This window comes from Anolis carolinensis, chromosome 6 (genome assembly GCF_035594765.1).
Source record: "Anolis carolinensis isolate JA03-04 chromosome 6, rAnoCar3.1.pri, whole genome shotgun sequence".
NCBI lineage: Eukaryota > Metazoa > Chordata > Lepidosauria > Squamata > Dactyloidae > Anolis > Anolis carolinensis.
This window is the reverse complement of record NC_085846.1, coordinates 96,012,684-96,030,507: the sequence shown is the minus strand read 5'-3', so window position 1 is coordinate 96,030,507 and position 17,824 is coordinate 96,012,684. Positions and strand designations below refer to the sequence as shown.

General features: G+C 36.2%; 1 protein-coding gene across 3 annotated transcripts in view; it reads right to left on the bottom strand.

Annotated features, from left to right (window-relative positions):
* The window catches only part of pter (phosphotriesterase related), a 28,221-nt gene that overhangs the window by 5,784 nt on the left and 4,613 nt on the right, over positions 1–17,824 (bottom strand). Inside the window, exons 1-4 of one of the 3 annotated variants that reach the window (XM_062983792.1) lie at positions 16,980–17,149; positions 7,573–8,016; positions 3,498–3,763; positions 2,225–2,365 (exon numbers count right to left, since the gene is read on the bottom strand). In XM_062983792.1, the coding sequence (XP_062839862.1) occupies positions 2,225–2,365; positions 3,498–3,763; positions 7,573–8,016; positions 16,980–16,994 (866 nt within the window). In that variant the 5' untranslated portion in view covers positions 16,995–17,149. Of the gene's footprint in view, positions 1–2,213; positions 2,366–3,497; positions 3,764–7,572; positions 8,017–16,979; positions 17,150–17,824 lie in introns of those variants that run through there. The other 2 variants (XM_062983793.1, XM_003221956.4) reach the window with 2 other exon arrangements.

Here is a 17,824-nt window from a genome sequence, read left to right as displayed (position 1 = left end):
TGACCTGTCATTATAATAGCCATCCACTAGTTGTTGCCTACAAACTCAAATTTAGGCCAAGAAAGGCCCAAAAAACCCAGTGGATAAAATTCTGCAGCTAAACATACTAGTTCAATTGCATATTCAAAGGCTGGCTTTGGGATAGTCAACATTCTTACTAGTATGGACACAGGCATCATAGCATAATGAATTTAGAAAACCTGTCCACATTAAATAACTGTGGTTCTTAGCCTGCAGAACCAGCAAATACTTGGAAGAATTTTATGATTACAAAAAGGAAGGAAGGAAGGAAGGAAGGAAGGAAGGAAGGAAGGAAGGAAGGAAGGAAGGAAGGAAGGAAGGCCCTTAAATTTCTCTCAAAGAGCTGGAGTTCGCTTTTCTAATCTCCTCTTGCCAATGGTTTGCACAATGTTTCAGTATTGTGATTTTAAAAATATATGGAATCATTCTAATAAAAAAAATTATAATGTGAGTATGTGCATTTGCTTATTTTGCCCTCCTCTCCAAATATGAAGAACAATAAGCAACTTTAAACAAATATTTGAGGAATTTCAGAGCTTTACATTTTATGTCTGGTGTTAAGATAGCATTATCATTGATACTGAGCATTATCATTGATACTGATGCCAACTTTCACTAATTAGTATTTAAAATATTAATAGTAGGATACTAATCTAATCCACTTTGCATATATTTGGATGAACAGATTAAAATAAAGAAACCACTTAGTCCCAATAACATACTTTCAAAGAGGGAAAAATCCCAGTTCTCTCTGTATAAATTTTGTAAAATTGTACCATAACAGAATTAAACCCTCAAATTCATTGAAATTAGCTAGTCAAAAATTATCTTTGTGTATAACTATCCTGTCTCAGGAGATATAGTTAAAGATCCAAATGCAATTCATATATTTACCAGTTTTTCACTCAACAGCAGTGGAGCTAAACATGAATTAAATCTAAAGCATACCTTCCCCCACAATGTTATTTATACAAATAGACATAGAGGTCAGTTTGATTTGTATGAGTATGATGAATACAAGTCAAACATGAGCTGACTATAAATTAACAGTAGTCTGCCAGTTATCCTGGTGTGCTCAGCAACAATAAACTGAATGCACAAAAAAATAACTTAATGGCATTTCTAGTATAAATACACACACTGTGCTGAGGAAAAGGCAATCTTGTATCCCTGAAAAACCTACTGCTACTTTTGTACAATGCAAGTTTGAGGAAAGAATTATGATGGAATCATTGTGGCTAGGAAAAAAGAACACTGCACTGTGAAATGAACAAAACTACTCAATCAATAGCATAAACATTACTGATAAGATTCTTCATACCTGCCTAACTTCCAATCATACATGACCAAGACGTACTTCCATTTATTACAAAATTAATTCCAGTTTAAGCCAGTTCTGGGAATGATTTCCTGATGTACTATTTCAAGTCACTGTGAAACAGGTTTACAGGAAGAGAGGTTGGTGCAGTTTGAACCATCACTTCCACCTCTTTTAAAATTTCCTTTCCAATGAGCACAGCAGTGGAATTTAGCAAGATGTCCTGGGAAAGACCATCATCTGATCAAACCCCCAACTGGAAAGTATCCCCATCCACATAAAAGTGGGCTGATCAACCAATACGGATTTCTCTGCCAATAATTTCAGTGCCAACCTTTATTTTGTTAAAATGCTTTTGAAATATATACACTTGCCTGACCAATTATCATTTTACTTTACAGATTATAATTTTGTGAATCAGATATGTGTAGTATGCAGGAAAGGTAAAGGCTTTGTACAATGAAGTAAATGTAACATTGATTAGTAAAATGAGGAGAGGATTTAAAATATTCATTCTCTCCACATGTACATCAGTTCCCTCTTGTTTTGCACAGCAGCCTTAAATAAGATTAAGGAATCTCTTTACATAAGTTTTAACTAAAATTAATGATAAATAGATCTCCCATCACTTGCATGTTTAAAAGCCGGTTTGCAAACCACAGTCACAACAAAATGTTATCCATACCCACTCATACCAATGAGTATTGCATTTATTCTGGACCTTTGAGGCTAAAGAGAAAGACTTCAAAATAAACTACAGTACAACCCACGGAAAGCCTACATAGTGGAATGCCATGCTGATACAAGTCACTGTCAGATTCATGCTGTGCTTACTCCAAGTACCTGTTTTTAATATCTGTAAATATTATTTCACCTTGACAATACCTTAAAATCCTTTCATTGTCACTTGGCATGTCAATATCAGGACACATTTGGTATAAAAGGAATTCTGTTCCAAAAAGATCGTATTCTAAATAGCATCCAAGTTGAGCAAACTCCAACAACTTCTTTTCATCAAAAATAGTCCTGTACAAAAGAGAAGCTATACTTTAAACTTGGTTAATGCCGTTTCACCTCAGTTTGCCACAGGTTTTTATCTCTTATCACACTTTTCAAATTTATCAAATAATGTTGTTTTGAAACAGGATTAATTTCTATAAAAGTCACATTAAAGCAATGTCAGAGATTCTGACCCAGACATGTTTACAAATATTGCTATTTTCTGCACATCTAGTTTATCAATAAATTAATTTGAAAGACTGTCACCACAGTGTGATTTCCTTTTTGTAGAATGTCAACTTTATATGATAAAGTAAATAAGCAGGGAACTTTTAAACACCCAATGTAAAAAAAAATCATCTTGAATTTTTCTTTCCAATTCCAATTATGTGATTAAGCAGAATGGTATCACTTCCAATACTACTGGGATTCTGAGCTCTATGAGAAAATTTTACTTTTGGGGATGGCTTTTACATGAAACAGACATACAGATGAACATCAACTAGTTTAACTATTACTCATCTTTGAGACTGAAAGTTACAGTCTGAACATTTACCTTCATACACATAAAAACAAAGGGCTTCAAGAGTATGATTTGCCCAAGGTCACATTATGAAAATCTCTCCACACCACTTGGAAATACTTTAATAAATTCAGGGCAGCCTTAACTCAAGAATTCTCACCACATGATTTAGGGGTGTGTTTTTTTACTTAATGCAATAATAACTTAAGCTTGCTATGATTGCATCACAATCTGTTACTATGGAAATGACTGATGTCACAAATACAATATTATGACTTAACAGCAGGATTAAGTAGTAGGAACAGATGGAATGAATGAGAGAAAACCCCTTGTTCCAAAACAACAGTAAGAGTCTCATTATTGCAAACTATAATTAATAGACCAGTCCCTTTTGAAAGAGTCGTCACAGCTGACACAATATCAGAGATTAACACATAGTTTTTCAAAATGCTACGTGAGAGGAGCAGTTCTTGGTTTTGGATCTGAGGCAGCTTTATAGACACCAAAACATTTTATTATTGTATATGGATGCTGAAGGATTGTGGGAGTGTTTTTAATTTACAAATCATTAGGAACATATTGGAGGTCTTCTATAAATGCACAGAGTTGCAAACAATGAGACAATACTAAGCTGACCTATCAAGATGAGACATGACTGTTTTTGAGACATCACCCCCAGCTTCCTGAAGAACGCGCATGATTTGGAAAGGTGAATCGCTATGCCTGCCAGGATGGATGATAACAGGACAGCCAAGCTGGGATTGGGCATGTGCTGTTGCCTGAACAACTTTATTTTCACTCTCCGTTAGAGGCCAAGAGCAGCCAATTTCTCCTATTACACCACACTTGATGTCGGTTCCATCCGCTCCATTGAGAACTTCATTAATGATAACATCTGTCAGCTAGGGGAAAGGACATGCTATTTTGGTGAAAACATTTTTGCATTGCATAGTAACATTGTTAGCCACTTTAAGTCTCCTTTAAGAGAGGAAAGTAGAATATAAATAATAAATATAACAATAATAAAACGGTTATCAGTTTAAGAACTCAATAGATGGGTCCCTTTCTGAAACTCCCAGATTTTGTTCCCATAAAATTTATTTTAAGAGATCCACATAAATATGGCAAACATTTCTGAAATGTTACAGAAGTCCATTTGTGACATATGATTACTTAGAGAGGGAAATGGAAGCACAAAAGGGAAAAATAAGAGAAATCCGGGATATTTCAGAAAAGAGTTTGGACACAGAGCTGGGAATATGCAGGTAAAATTGAAAGAAAAAGAACTAGGAACTTTCAGTACTTCCAGATAATTTTTCCACTTGCGCTTGATCCCTAATTTAAAAAAAAATCAGCAAGAGACAAAATAAAGTTTTGCCTTTCTATCCTCTCGGTAGTTTAAACAAGCACTCTAAGACAGCAGAAACTCCATATTATTCCAGATATATGAACTATTTGTAAAGTATGTTATGCATCAAGGGAAACAGATAGGATGAATTATGACTCAATGTTAAAATGCAAAATACCTTATGGGCAATTTCAGAATAATACGCAACTGAACTCTATGAACTAAAGCTATTTCCATTTTATTTTTGTTTCTTGAAGTTATGATGAATAAATCACCATGCTTTGTATATTTCCAAATCACACACCTGAACCGTCTGGATGCAATTTTCTTCCCTAAAATTGGCTAAAAGTTAATTTAGGTGCATAGGAATCTAACATGAGTTGGATTATTGGTTCAACTCGCTCAGCACCATCAACTACTAGAAATGGTCTTCAAACATTCAAGAGGGATTAGCTCTATATGAAATTACCTGTCATTCCCTGGTAGTCTCCCTATCCAAGTACTAGCCATGAGTTCAGATGTGCTCATGGTGGTAAAGTAAGTGGCATATGGCTCCATGCAAAATACTGGCTCTAAATGTATCCACAGATATAGTAATATTTTCATTCTAATTAGTGGTCACAGTTGGGTACTTCAAACTTCCTGAACAGACGGAAGATCTCCTAATCATTCTGATTAATCTAAACCTAAAGTTCTGACTAGCTGATTAAATTATCATGGCTATCATTTATATAAACCTTTCTGTCTATTCAACATTAAATACTAGATAGTAGTCAGCAATAGGGTCTCAATGTGGTTCGGTCCTACCCACCCACTCCCTGCCCCCCAAACATGAAGAATCTTCATACATACATTTTCTCTTAACCTAATTAGGTACTTATTTGAAATATTTATAAGCCACTTTTCAGGTTAAAATCTATCAAGGCAGTGTGGAAAATGGGGGGGGGGGGGCACAAAATAAAAAATGCAATATCCTCAACAGAGTCCTTGCATCATTTATAGGCCAAGGTAAGCAAGTGAGATTGTAGAAATTGCTTAAGGAAACTGAATTAACATTTATTTGTTGCAGATATGATTCTGCCCATAGTGACTGCCAGTACTTTGTACTAACTCTCAGTGAAAACTGCTAATGCAAGTTCTGGAAGGTAGCTTTCAAAAAACTACAAGCTAACAATATATGAGCAACAGTGTTTCTCCATTTTCTTTTAAAAGTTTAGAGTAACAACCTCTATTCTTAAAGCATCTCTTTTCCCACATGCTGCTGCTCTACTGATTTAGTTTAAATTCTTTAATGGAATTTTGAATGTATTGACTTGATAGGTGGAAAGCATAAATGTGGAATTCTCCAAACCAACAGTTGTAATGCTCCTTGCAAAATCTCAAACTAAATGTTGTAACAAGAAACAATAGCTTTCTGCCAAAATTAATGAAGAAAATAGTGCTTTATGCACTTTGAATTCCACTCTCCACAATATTTTGATGCAGTTGAATTTATCACTACTGCAATTCACAGACACCAGATTGTTAATAATACAGTTTCAGAAATGAATAGAACGAACCTAAAATGCATTATAGGGTGATGAAGGTGGAAAAACAATCTTCCTTCTCCTCATCTCCATACACTTTAGGTACATAGTGAAGTTCTGGGACCTTTGGAATTACTGACTGAAAAGCAATTTGTAACACAAAACGATTTCTGTCAAATGAACCTCTGCATGTGAAAAGGCATGGAAGCCACATAGAGATCAAATAAAGCTAATCTTAAGACACTTTTCAGAACCCAAACAACCAATATTTCTCCAGGGAAGATCATTAAACTGCTTTATACCTGAAATACAGTTCTACATATTCATTTTGGATATGAAGAACAATAAGTTTGATGAAATAAATTTCTTGTGGCAGTGTGGTTCCACAAACGATTGTGATAGAGACACTAGAAGGAAAAATTAACACAATACACTTTGTTGGGTTCTTGGGTTCCTTACAGAATCATAGAAAGATGGAATGGGAAGAAACCACAAGTGCTAGCCATTCCAACCCCCTGCCATGCAGGAAGACACAATCAAAGAACTGTCAATAGGCCTGCAAAGGAGGAGATTCCACTACACTCTGAGGAAGTATATTCCAGTCTCAAATAGCTCTTACCATCAGGAGGTTCTTCCTAATTTCTTAATATTCAAGTGGAATCTCTTTTACTGCAGTTTGAATCCATTGATCCATGTCCTAGGGTTTGTTTACACTGACCACTTAGCACTGTGTTCTTTTTTTGTCCTGGATGACGATTGGCGTTTTTATGTTTCATCTTGTCGATGAATTCTTGAATTGTAGAGTCCAGAACTGGACAATATAGCTATAGTGCTAACAGAAGCCTTGTGCTAACAGAAGCATACCTGAGGATTTCAGCACCCTTCCTCATATAAAGACCCTAGACCCTTTCTGCTTACAAAAGGGTAATTCCACTAGGAAAACTTCACTTATTTTCTTGCCAAATGAAAGAAAATGTATGTGGATTCTATTTTATAATTCCAAAAATATGAAAAATGCATCATGACATAAATTCTAAATACTATTTTTCCACATTAATAACATTGTGTGTTTTATAAGTAGTTCATGTATTATTAATTTTACTAATTTTAACAGTGCAATTAACTCTAAACACTGTTTAATGTATTTTTATAGAAATCCTGTTATTGATTTTAACTTGCTACAGTCCAAGGTCTAATGCAGTAAAATTTAATAAACATTATTAGAATCTACCTTACTATTAAACACACACATTGAATTCTCAATGTGGAGGATTTTAATTCATTCACATTTAAATCCAAATATGGTATTTTGATTGCCTGATATACCCATGTATAAGTTTAGAAATTTTACTCAAAAGCCCCCCAAACTTCCTGGGTCAACTTATCCATGGATCAGTATAAGTACTGTACCTTCACTACTATAAAAAAGGGAACCATTCCTTTTCTGAGTAGAGTGGTGAAAGGCAAAACCTTAGTTCATCCTGGGAGAACCTAAAATAACCACTGGGTCCTCCTTACTTCTCTTCCATGGTGCTACTTTTAGCCTCTTGAATGCCTGGGTGGGAAAATGGCAGCAGCAGCATTGATGCTTTTGTCTCTCTGCAGATGACCCTTAAATTATCCATGGATAACAGAAAAATCCACAAGTTTGTCTCCCAAAACCTGCCTTCAGTTTATACAAGAGGTTGACTTATACATGAGATTATGGTAATCAGAGTCCCTTCAGCTCCACCATGAGTCCCTTTATGGAGAGAAGGCAGAATAGAAATAAAGTTTTATTATTTTATTTATTATTAAGGGAGTGAGTGTTCTGATTTCAGTACATTCTGATACCTACCTGTTCCACAGACATAGCTCGCGTCTCAGGAGAATGAGTGGCATCCACATAAAAACCAGCTCCAGCGATAATATGGACTCCAGTTTCCTCTGCAAGGTGCTTTAGGGTCTTCATGTCTCGCATGAGCCCAGTGGTTGTATTTTCCACAATGGCCCCACCACCTGCTGCCTTGTAATGCAACAGTTCTTCCCTCACAGCATCTGTCTCTTGATACAATAGAAGATTCTCTTTATTGCTGTAGGGGTTCTGCTTAAGCCAAAATAAGTTCTTCATTTCAATGGATTTTTCTGACAGTTCTTCCTGACCAGGAGGAGGAGGGTAGTAACAGCAACTGAAGCTCATTGTCAAGTGCTCATGGGTCAGAGTTGAACCAAGCTGACTTGGCTTGATAAGGCCCAATACCGTCTGAATTTTACCCCTTTGTGAAGACATCTCTACTTTATTCTGAAAATATATAGAGAAAAGTATGGAAAATGTTTAAAACCAAATACTAATTTGCTCCTCACATCAAATAGCAGACTAAACATATTTAACACAGAGAAGGAAATACAAGTTTCATATGCAGGTGTTTGCTAAATGATTACTGTTAAAGGAGCAATAAAATCCATTGCATACAACAAAATGGTTGAGATAGCATTCACTCAAATTTACAGACCAATTCATATTGAGGAGGCAAGAAATAACCATGACTTTATGAACCTTGTAACAGCAGAAATATTCACATGGAAATGGTACCACAGGAAAGGAAGATTGGGAATACAGGAATGGATGCAAAACCATCAGAATAATAAAATCTTAAGAATTGGAAAGGACCAAAAGGGCCACAATCCAACCTCCAGCAATGCAGGAAAATATAACTAAAGTACTCCTGAATGATGCCCATCCAGCCTTTGCTTAAAGATCTCCAAAGATTTACATCTAATATCTACTGAATATACATGTGTATATTCCACTTGAACATGAGGAAGAACTTCCTGACCATAAGAGTTGTTCAACAGTAGAACTATGTGCCTCGGACTGTGATGAAAGCTCCTTCTTTGGAGACTTTTAAACAGAGGCTGGATGGTCATCTTTTGGGGGTATTTTGATTGGGCAGTGGGCTGGACTAGATGGCCATTCTATGTATGTCAACCTCATATACATGTCAAGGGCTAGAATTATACAGGGTACATACAGCACCTATTCAGAAGTAAGTCTACTTATTTCAATGGGACTTACTCCTAGGTAACATCAATACAACAGCAACTTCTAAATCAAAACTAGCACTTTGAATTGAGACTGAAAACAAGAAGGAATCCATGTGGCTTTCTTGAGTGTAACCAAAGTACCATCCTGGCAATTCTGCATTGGTTTGATTATGTGAATGAACTAATTATTTTTGATTAATTGCCAGTTAACATTACTGGCTACCATTCAAAGACATATCACTCTTTGAATATAATATTTAAATGTGTGTTTTAATTTGATATTTTATATATATACTGAAAGTTAAGACTGCTGGTAAGTTCCCCCTATACTGTAGATACAGAGTAGGTTATAACATTTAACAAGCAGGGCTATGGCTGTTGTTAGACCATGGTAAAAAAAAACATGAGGAATATCTTCCAAACCCTCTGTTTACACCATTTATAATTAACTCAAGCTCTCACTTATTTTTAAGTTTACTCCCCAAATTAACACTAAACATAGCTGACTGACTAGCTCAATTCTGATCTGCCTGATGGTAAACGCAAAGGCTTGAGGATATGGAGTTATAAGCCCCAGTCAGCCAAAATCATCAGTTATGAAACAAAATACATGTTTAATGATGTCCAGAGGACAGGACTAACTGGAGCATACATTATTGATTAAACAGAGGCCCTTCCTGTCTGCCTTTTAGCGCATAATACCATAAACATTGGTTTGTTACTGGTACAAAGCCCTCAAAGCAGATTTCCAGCATCTCCCCTTTCCTCTACGAACACAACAGAAAAGTTAAAAGTCAAAAGGGCAAAGTGCCCACAAGCTCATTTCTAGTTCTGAAAAGATTAACAAAACATCAAGATGGCACCCTAAAGGATGACCTACCCGCAACATGCTACTATAAAAAGAAAGCACCCGCAGAGAAACAAGTAGAATTCATGTTATACAACAGACAGGGACAGTCCGAGCTGTTTTGTGGAATCCCACCAAAAACAGATAAAGACATATCAATAAGTTACTGCATTCTTGTCTTATGTAGGACCACAAAATTATACAGATTAGTAAATAAAAAGGAAAGGAAAAATCCAAACTAAAGTACTGCTATGCTAATCTTTAAAGTAAAGCGTCACTTCCGATAGAACATCCCTTATTCAAAATTCTGAAATCCTCCACAATCCAAAGTTGTCCACATCAGTGGATTAGTAGTGACATCTTTGCTTTCTGATGAATCAGTGGGTGCAAGATTTGTTTCATTCACAAAATTATTTAAAATGTTGAGTATAAAATTACCATCATGCTATAGGCATAAGGTGTATTTGAACTAAAAATGAAATTTGTGTTGAGCCTTGGGTCCCATCTCCAGCGTTCTCATTAGATATATGCATATTTTCCAAAAGCCAAAATCCCAAACACTTCTGGTCCCAAGCATTTTGGATAAAGGATACTCAACCTACACCAGGATAGTGTGAAAATGGGATTGTAGTATAGTAGAGTCTCACTTATCCAACACTCGCTTATTTATTTATTTATTTATTTATTACATTTATATCCCGCCCTTCTCACCCGAAGGGACTCAGAGCGGCTTATAACAGTGGCAACCATTAGATGCCCATACAAATCAATATAAAACAGCACATAAAACAGTTAAAACTATTAAAATACATTGTAAATTAAAATATACATTTCAAACATAAAATCAACGTTCTGGATTATCCAATGCATTTTTGTAGTCAATGGTTTCAATACATCGTGATATTTTGGTGCTAAATTTGTAAATACAGTAATTACTACATAGCAGTACTGTATATTGAACTGCTTTTTCTGTCAAATTTGTTGTATAACATGATGTTTTGATTCTTAATTTATAAAATCATAACCTAATTTGATGTTTAATAGGCTTTTCCTTAACCCCTCTTTATTATCCAACATATTCGCTTATCCAACATTCTGCCAGCCCATTTATGTTGGATAAGTGAGACTCTACTGTATATGGGATTAAAGTGTTGAACTGTTTACTAATGTTAAGTAATATTCAGTTTGGTAGGGTGAACTGTAAAGCTACAACATGTAAGATTTCTGAGAGCATATCTCTAGTGTTAATCATTAAGTGCAAAATGTTTTTTCTGTGCAGCCACAGTTCCTTCTGATTAAACTCAAGTTCTCTGACTCGACTATTAATTGACTACTTTTCATCAGAGCCAATCTTTTGTTAGAGCAGCCTCCAATTCTGTGGAAGGTTCAGCGCTTCAACTTATGCTTAAAGTCCAGGATAAGAAAAGAATGAATATAATGGCACTAAATTGACTGCTTAACTCATTTAAAAGGGACATCGTCATTTTTAATCACAAACCGGGCTACTAAAGAAATGTTAAATCCTGCAGTAAGCTACGTTCGCAACATATATTCTTTGGCATGACTCCTTTTCAGCTCTAGTGAAAAACATTGCACAAATACATTTATAATACACATCATATACACACACACACACACACACACTGATGTTATAGATGAAACGGGCATAATTTTCTTTTGTTATCAATTCATTTACTTATCAACTACACTTGTAGAGACCTGTGGCTGTGGGTGTATTTCTCTAACACAGAGATCCTAAGTCTGAATTAGAAATACGTTATTTAGGCAAAGTGAGAACAAAAACACAGCAAAAGGCAACATTCAGTCGTAACTAACCTAATTATCATACTATCTACCTAAATACACAAAAACAATTAATTAGCTTAATTAAATAGTTTTAACTTTCAGAAAACTGCCTGCAGATTATGGAATGGGGGCAATATACAAAACTAGGGAGTTCTTTTTCAAACACCCTATATTTTAAAACTCTGCCAATTGTCTGCAGTTCATTTCCTGGAGCAAATCATGCCTGAACTCTCCCTAGAAGCCAAGATGGCTGAACTGAGGCCCCTTCCACACAGCTGTATAAAATTCACATTGAACTGGATTATATTATAGTGTGGACTCAGATCATCCAGTTCAAAGCAGATATTGTGGGTTATCTGCCTTGATATTCTGGGTTATACAGCTGTGTGGAAGGGTCCTGAGTCTCTTGTAATTTGGTCATATCATGTGAAAACATTGAATAGAGAAGGTAATAATGTTTGGTAAGTGAAAAGGCACTAGAAGTGGAAGAGCATATTCCAGGTGGATAGGTTCAATCCAGGAAGCCATGGCCCAGAGTTTGCATGACCTGAGAGGGGTTGGCAATGATAGCCCCTCATTCAAGGGGCCACCATAAATCGAAGTTGACTTGATAGCAGTTAACAGCCATAAAAAAAACAGGCCAGACTGAATCAATACCCCTTAATCAAATTACAATCCTGTGTCCTCCCACATGCGGCAATTGAACAGGTAGTTACTGCTGTTTGTCTGAACACAACTGAGAGAAGATCCACAGCAATAGGTGGTATCTCTGTGGGTAAATGGAAATGAAGTCCATATGGAAATTAATCACTCACGCAAGAAAATGAAAAATGCTAGCCTTCTCATTGATCAAGTGACCCATTCATTAGTGCAAGATCCATAGTCTTTATCCAGTCTGCAGAGATTTTGTATCTCACTTCCCCTGCCCTAAACATGAACCTTTCAACTTATGAAATAGAGATGATCATGAGAAAGAATGATAGAAATGCCCTGTGCATGCTACTTTCCAGGAGGGAGAATGGCACTTGAAGCTGGCCATACTCAATTTGCATTTTCAGAAACCAGCTGGGATGCCATCTCTGATTTTATGACCCCACCCCCAATACCCACAGGACCAGGACCAACAATTTCTCCCAACTGTATCCAACACATTATTTCCTCTATAGGAATTTCCTAGGCCCTCCAGGTAATTCTATGGCATGCTTCCACCAGAAATTATTATAGAGTCATATTGGAGGCACTCAAAATTTTCTCTCAGATTTTTCTAGGTCCTCCAATATGACTCTATGGTAACTTCTGTAGAAATTGTACATGTCAATAGAGTTTGTCATTATCCATGGTTTCTTGTTTCCACAGAAAATTCATGAACATGTTCCCTGTGGCTATAGGGAGGTCATGCTGCATTTAATATTTAAATTTGCAGACATTAAATATTGTAAAGGTTAGCATAACCTAACTACATGAACTTCACAATTACTAAGAACATACACTTGATATTGTGATTAATGGATTACAAATAAAACCGACAGAAGGGCTACAATAAAGTATAAAATATTCCTTTGCTAATAGTGAGCACTGGGCCTTTCTAAATCTCAAATTGCTTCATGGAAGTATTAACAACGTGCTAGCAGAACAGACACGCTGAAAGTACTTCAGTGCTTTTAGAAAGCATTCTGGTGGTAGAACTATTACTTACCAGCCAAGAAGATTCACTACAGTGTTCCTTAAGGGCACGGAGCTGGCAATACTGCATGTATATGACAGTAACTTCCAAGAAACCAACTGTGCACAAATATAAGTCTATTTCCTCATACTGTTTCTTTTAGTTCTTTGTAACAAATAAATCAACACCTGCCCTAGGCCATTTCAGTTTAGGATGATTCACATTACCTTCTGTTGCTGGTGTGTGCAATTAATATCGAACAATTCTACCATTAGAGGTGCCTTACATGACTTTAAATAAAATAAATAAAATATTTTTAAAATAAAGTATTACTTGAGCAAAAAGTACAACCCAAGAGCAAAGAACATTTGCCCTGGGCATTAATTTCTGATCTTTGGATCTCATCCTGCTCTACTGCATTTGTATTGTTATAAAGATATTCAAAAAGGCATACAATAATGTACATTATTCAGAGCTCTTCATCAGGCTACAAGATAGCAAAATGCATGAAGAACACAACAATCTTTAGAAAAACAAGGTCTACACTTCACAGTCTCTCGCGACAGAGACCAAATATTGAATGAATTATTCTCATGTATAAGTTGACCTCATGCCTAAGTCAAAAGTAGGTTTGGGGGCCAAAATTATGTATTTTGCTATGACCAGTGGATAAGTTGAGGGTCATTCAATGAAGTAGGGAAAGCATCGATGCCGCCTCAGAGAGCCAGCCATTTCCCCACCCTCACATTCAAGAAGTTCAAGTGGAAAGAGCAGAGAGTTGGTGCTTCTTTTCCTGCCTTTTGCACCTTTATTCAGAGAAGGGTATGGTACATTGACCCATAATTCAACTGACCCAGGTTTTTTGGTTCTTGAACATGAGTATATAGGTTAATCATTGGAAAATATTTCAAGCTGTAGATTACACTGGCATTCCTAGACAAAGATGTGACTCCTGACCCACATTCCTTCAAATATTACATGGGCTGTTATTCAGATCTGTGTCTTCTTCCAAGCTAAAGTAATTTATAGTAGGTCCAGCTGTAAGGGTATTTTTCAAGACATCTACATTCAATCCACAGTCCCATAAAGGCAATTGTTACTTGTTCCTAAATAAGTTGCACATGCGCATGAAATTAAACTGTCTTAAACTGTTTTGACTCATTTTAAAGTGTCTTCTTTTAACCTGTCAAATGTTTTCGCATGCTTTCCATCTTATTTAAAATATTTTTACTGTTTTAAATTGGTTTACACCAAGATCCCCGGCTGTCGGGAAAGATAGAAACATATTGATAAATGAACAAACAAATGTTTCATAAAGCAGTCTATTTCAGCAACTGTGCTACAAGCTTACTATCATTTTGGATTGTTCTTTGCACACTTTCCTGTTTAAAGCACTTGCAGCGCAATAGCTTTAAATATTTGGGGGGGGGGGGGAGAAGCATTGCTATACAAAACTACCAGGTATATTTGATGATATAGTTGGCCCTCCACATTTTCAGGTTTGATTTTTGAGGATCTGATTATTTATGGATTTAATTTAAAATACTCTCTTTAAAAATCTCTAGGTCCTCTAGTGCAATTCATGGCCATTTTCCAACAGAAACTGACCACAGGGTCATGCTGGAGGACCTAGAAATTCCTAGAGAGATGTTATCTCAGTTTACAAGCATACGTTATTTTTAATTTGTGGGTTTTTTTTTTACTTTCAAAAGGATTCTGTGCCCCTAACCCTAGCAACTGTGGAGAGCTGACTGTACTTTAATTTGGCATTTATCATTCTGTTGGGGAAAAGACCAAATCAGTTCAACCTAAAAGTAGACCAGAGACAAGCATGGACAAGAGTTTCCAAACTATTCACCAATATAGCCCAGAAGCAGAGAGCAGCTTAGACAGCTTGTGCGAGATTTGCAAATATACATATTCATTTCAATATAGAAAAATTGCATTTGAAATGCTCTTCAAGATACTGCTGCATCACAAACAGCACTATATTGAATAAGGTTTGTGCCAACAGAGTTGTTTGGATATGAGCCCTGAGTCATTATAATACTTTTGTAAGGAACACTCTCCCTGGGTTGATTTCCTATGGTAATCTCTTATTGCTAGACTATAATAATCACATACACTGTCTCGGCAGTCATTTTGACTTGGTAAGCGCATTTTAATGCTATTAGCACAGCACAGGCTCTCTACAGAGGTGCATTAAAATGTATTTTGTTGTAAATGGAATACAGAATTGTAACAACGCTAAATCCAGATTGCTGTGACTCAAAAATGGGGAATTGCAAGCATATCTTGGTAGCTATTTATTACATTTCGGCGGGGGGTAAAGTATTATCCCAGTTTGCTTCTTGGAAAAACGTATTGTCCCCATTTCTCTATGGTGTATTACAACAGGAATGGTCATACTGTGTCTTACAATTCTATATTACTTAGTTTTCTTTAAAAAGAGAGTATCAGAAGGTATTAATATTAATATTTTAAAGAAACATTAAACATGTGGTTTGAAAGCTTGTGTCATTTATGCTCCACTTTTTAAAAATGTTAGCAACCTTAGTAAAGATGCTTTAACCATCTCAGATTTTTTTTTTTTTTGCTGAAAAATATTAGCCTCACCGTTGTGGAAAAGGGCTATTTGAGGAATGGGGTAAATACAATCCATGGTTCAAACACAACCTCTAAAAATCATTTATATGAAAGCTATTTGTAAAAGCAGTGATTTGGCTTTCCAAGCAACATTTTTTTTAGCAAGAAATGTGATATTCCTACCAGGGTGATAGGTCAATGAGGCACACAGGAGGCTTAGAGGCAACAGTTGGTCCCTATCCCCTGGACAATTGTCCATTTGTAGTCTTCCGTCCCTCTAAGTACAAAAATATGCCCCACACTGATGTGGACTGAGACATGTTTCAAATGAGCACATACATGTATGTGTACACATAGAAAAAGCTCATTCTCCCTCTCATGACTATTGTTGTACACCAGTATCATGTAGCATTGGACTATAAGAGGGACATCAAGGTTTGAATACTTATTTTGCAATAGTTATCCATTGGGCAAGTCATGCCCTCTCTGCCTCAGAGGGAAGAACAAATCTTGCCAACAAAATCCTGTAAGTCAGAAACAACTTGGAGGCATACAACAACATGTGCATGTGTGTGTCTATATATTTGTATCAATATAAATTATACAAAATGGAAGTGCCATTGCTTTAGTTCTACACCACTGCCTTCACACTGAAAAAAAAACATATACTGTGTAAGCATGTAATGCATAACAGAAATATCCATCCAGCTGTTTTAAAAACCAACTTTGGCCCCATCTAACCAACCATGTAATGCATTTCAAAGCTAGCTTCGAACTACAGAGGCCAGACAATAAACTCCCACAAAACTGAACTGTGCATCAGTGCTTTGTGGTGTGTGTAATCACCATCTGGACCTTAAACTGATTCCAGGATTTCCTACATAACCATCTACATAGCAAAACCATTTTCTTCAACACCGGTTTGAAACTGCATTAAGTGGCAGTGTAGATGTTGCCTTAGTTTGCATCTTTTGTCAATATGCCCAATGTCTCTTACCATAGAACAGAGCCTGACTGGAGCCTGATACTCATTTTTCTTGGAATAATCTCCATGACTTAACTTTTAAGCAGTCACATGTAAGATGGTGCTTGCAATTGGGGTTTCTTATTTATATGAATCTCAGCATACTTCACTGTTCAGATGCTCTCTTCTTTTCTCTTTCCTCAATCCAGACAACTCAGGCTGCATTTTGACCAACCAAGCCAAATGTAGTCCACCAACCATGCATGAAATAGTTCCTGCTATTTTCCAAGGGCTAGAAAAAATAGGAACATCAAGAAACTGCAGGCTATCATATAAAGCTGCTGGGATACTTACATCATAAATCATCATGCCTGGAATAACAGAAGTAGCATGAAAAGTTTGCCCAAATGCCTTCTCCACTGTGTTTAAGGGATCTGTTGTAAGATTCCACAGGCTCAGTGAAATTTACTTCTGAGTAGCCCCATTATAGGATTGCACTGTTACCTATATTGCAAAAATTATGGCCAATTGTTAGTTCAACTACAGAAGACCCACTGAATCAGTGGGAATGTGGCAAATCAACCCTATTTAAATTGCACTGGCTGAAGGGATCTACTTTTATTGTGATTAACAAATGGATTTAGACCAGAGATTAAAGCATGTCAACCACAAACAAGTATTGTCAATTCCACACCTCAATAATAACAGGTACACTCTGTACCAAATATCTATATCCACACAGGATATTGTCCTAGATTTCACATACATACACAAACACACATGGTAACAGTGAATCCTATTTAAATTAATCACTTCTGGCCCAAGAAAAATAGTTACACGGGAGGGCCTAGAAAATGCCTAGAGAAGACATACCATATTTCATTGGGCAGGGATAAATGGAATTACAGTTACCTGACTTGCGTATACAGGGATTGTACTGTAGCCTTACTTGCAGTATTTGTTCAGTTGTACCATGGAATGCAAATAGAATGAAAAGGCTTTTAATACTCTTTTCCCTTCCAGCATATTGCCCACACTGGATCCCTCCTCTCAAATAAATTTCATGAATATTATTTTTTCCTTCTAACTGCGGTCAGAAGCAATAATCGTTATTTCTATTATGTTAGCCACTGATTTAATAAGTTAGTTCTGGTCACCTATACAAAATGTAATTAAACATTTGAATGCCACAGTTGCCA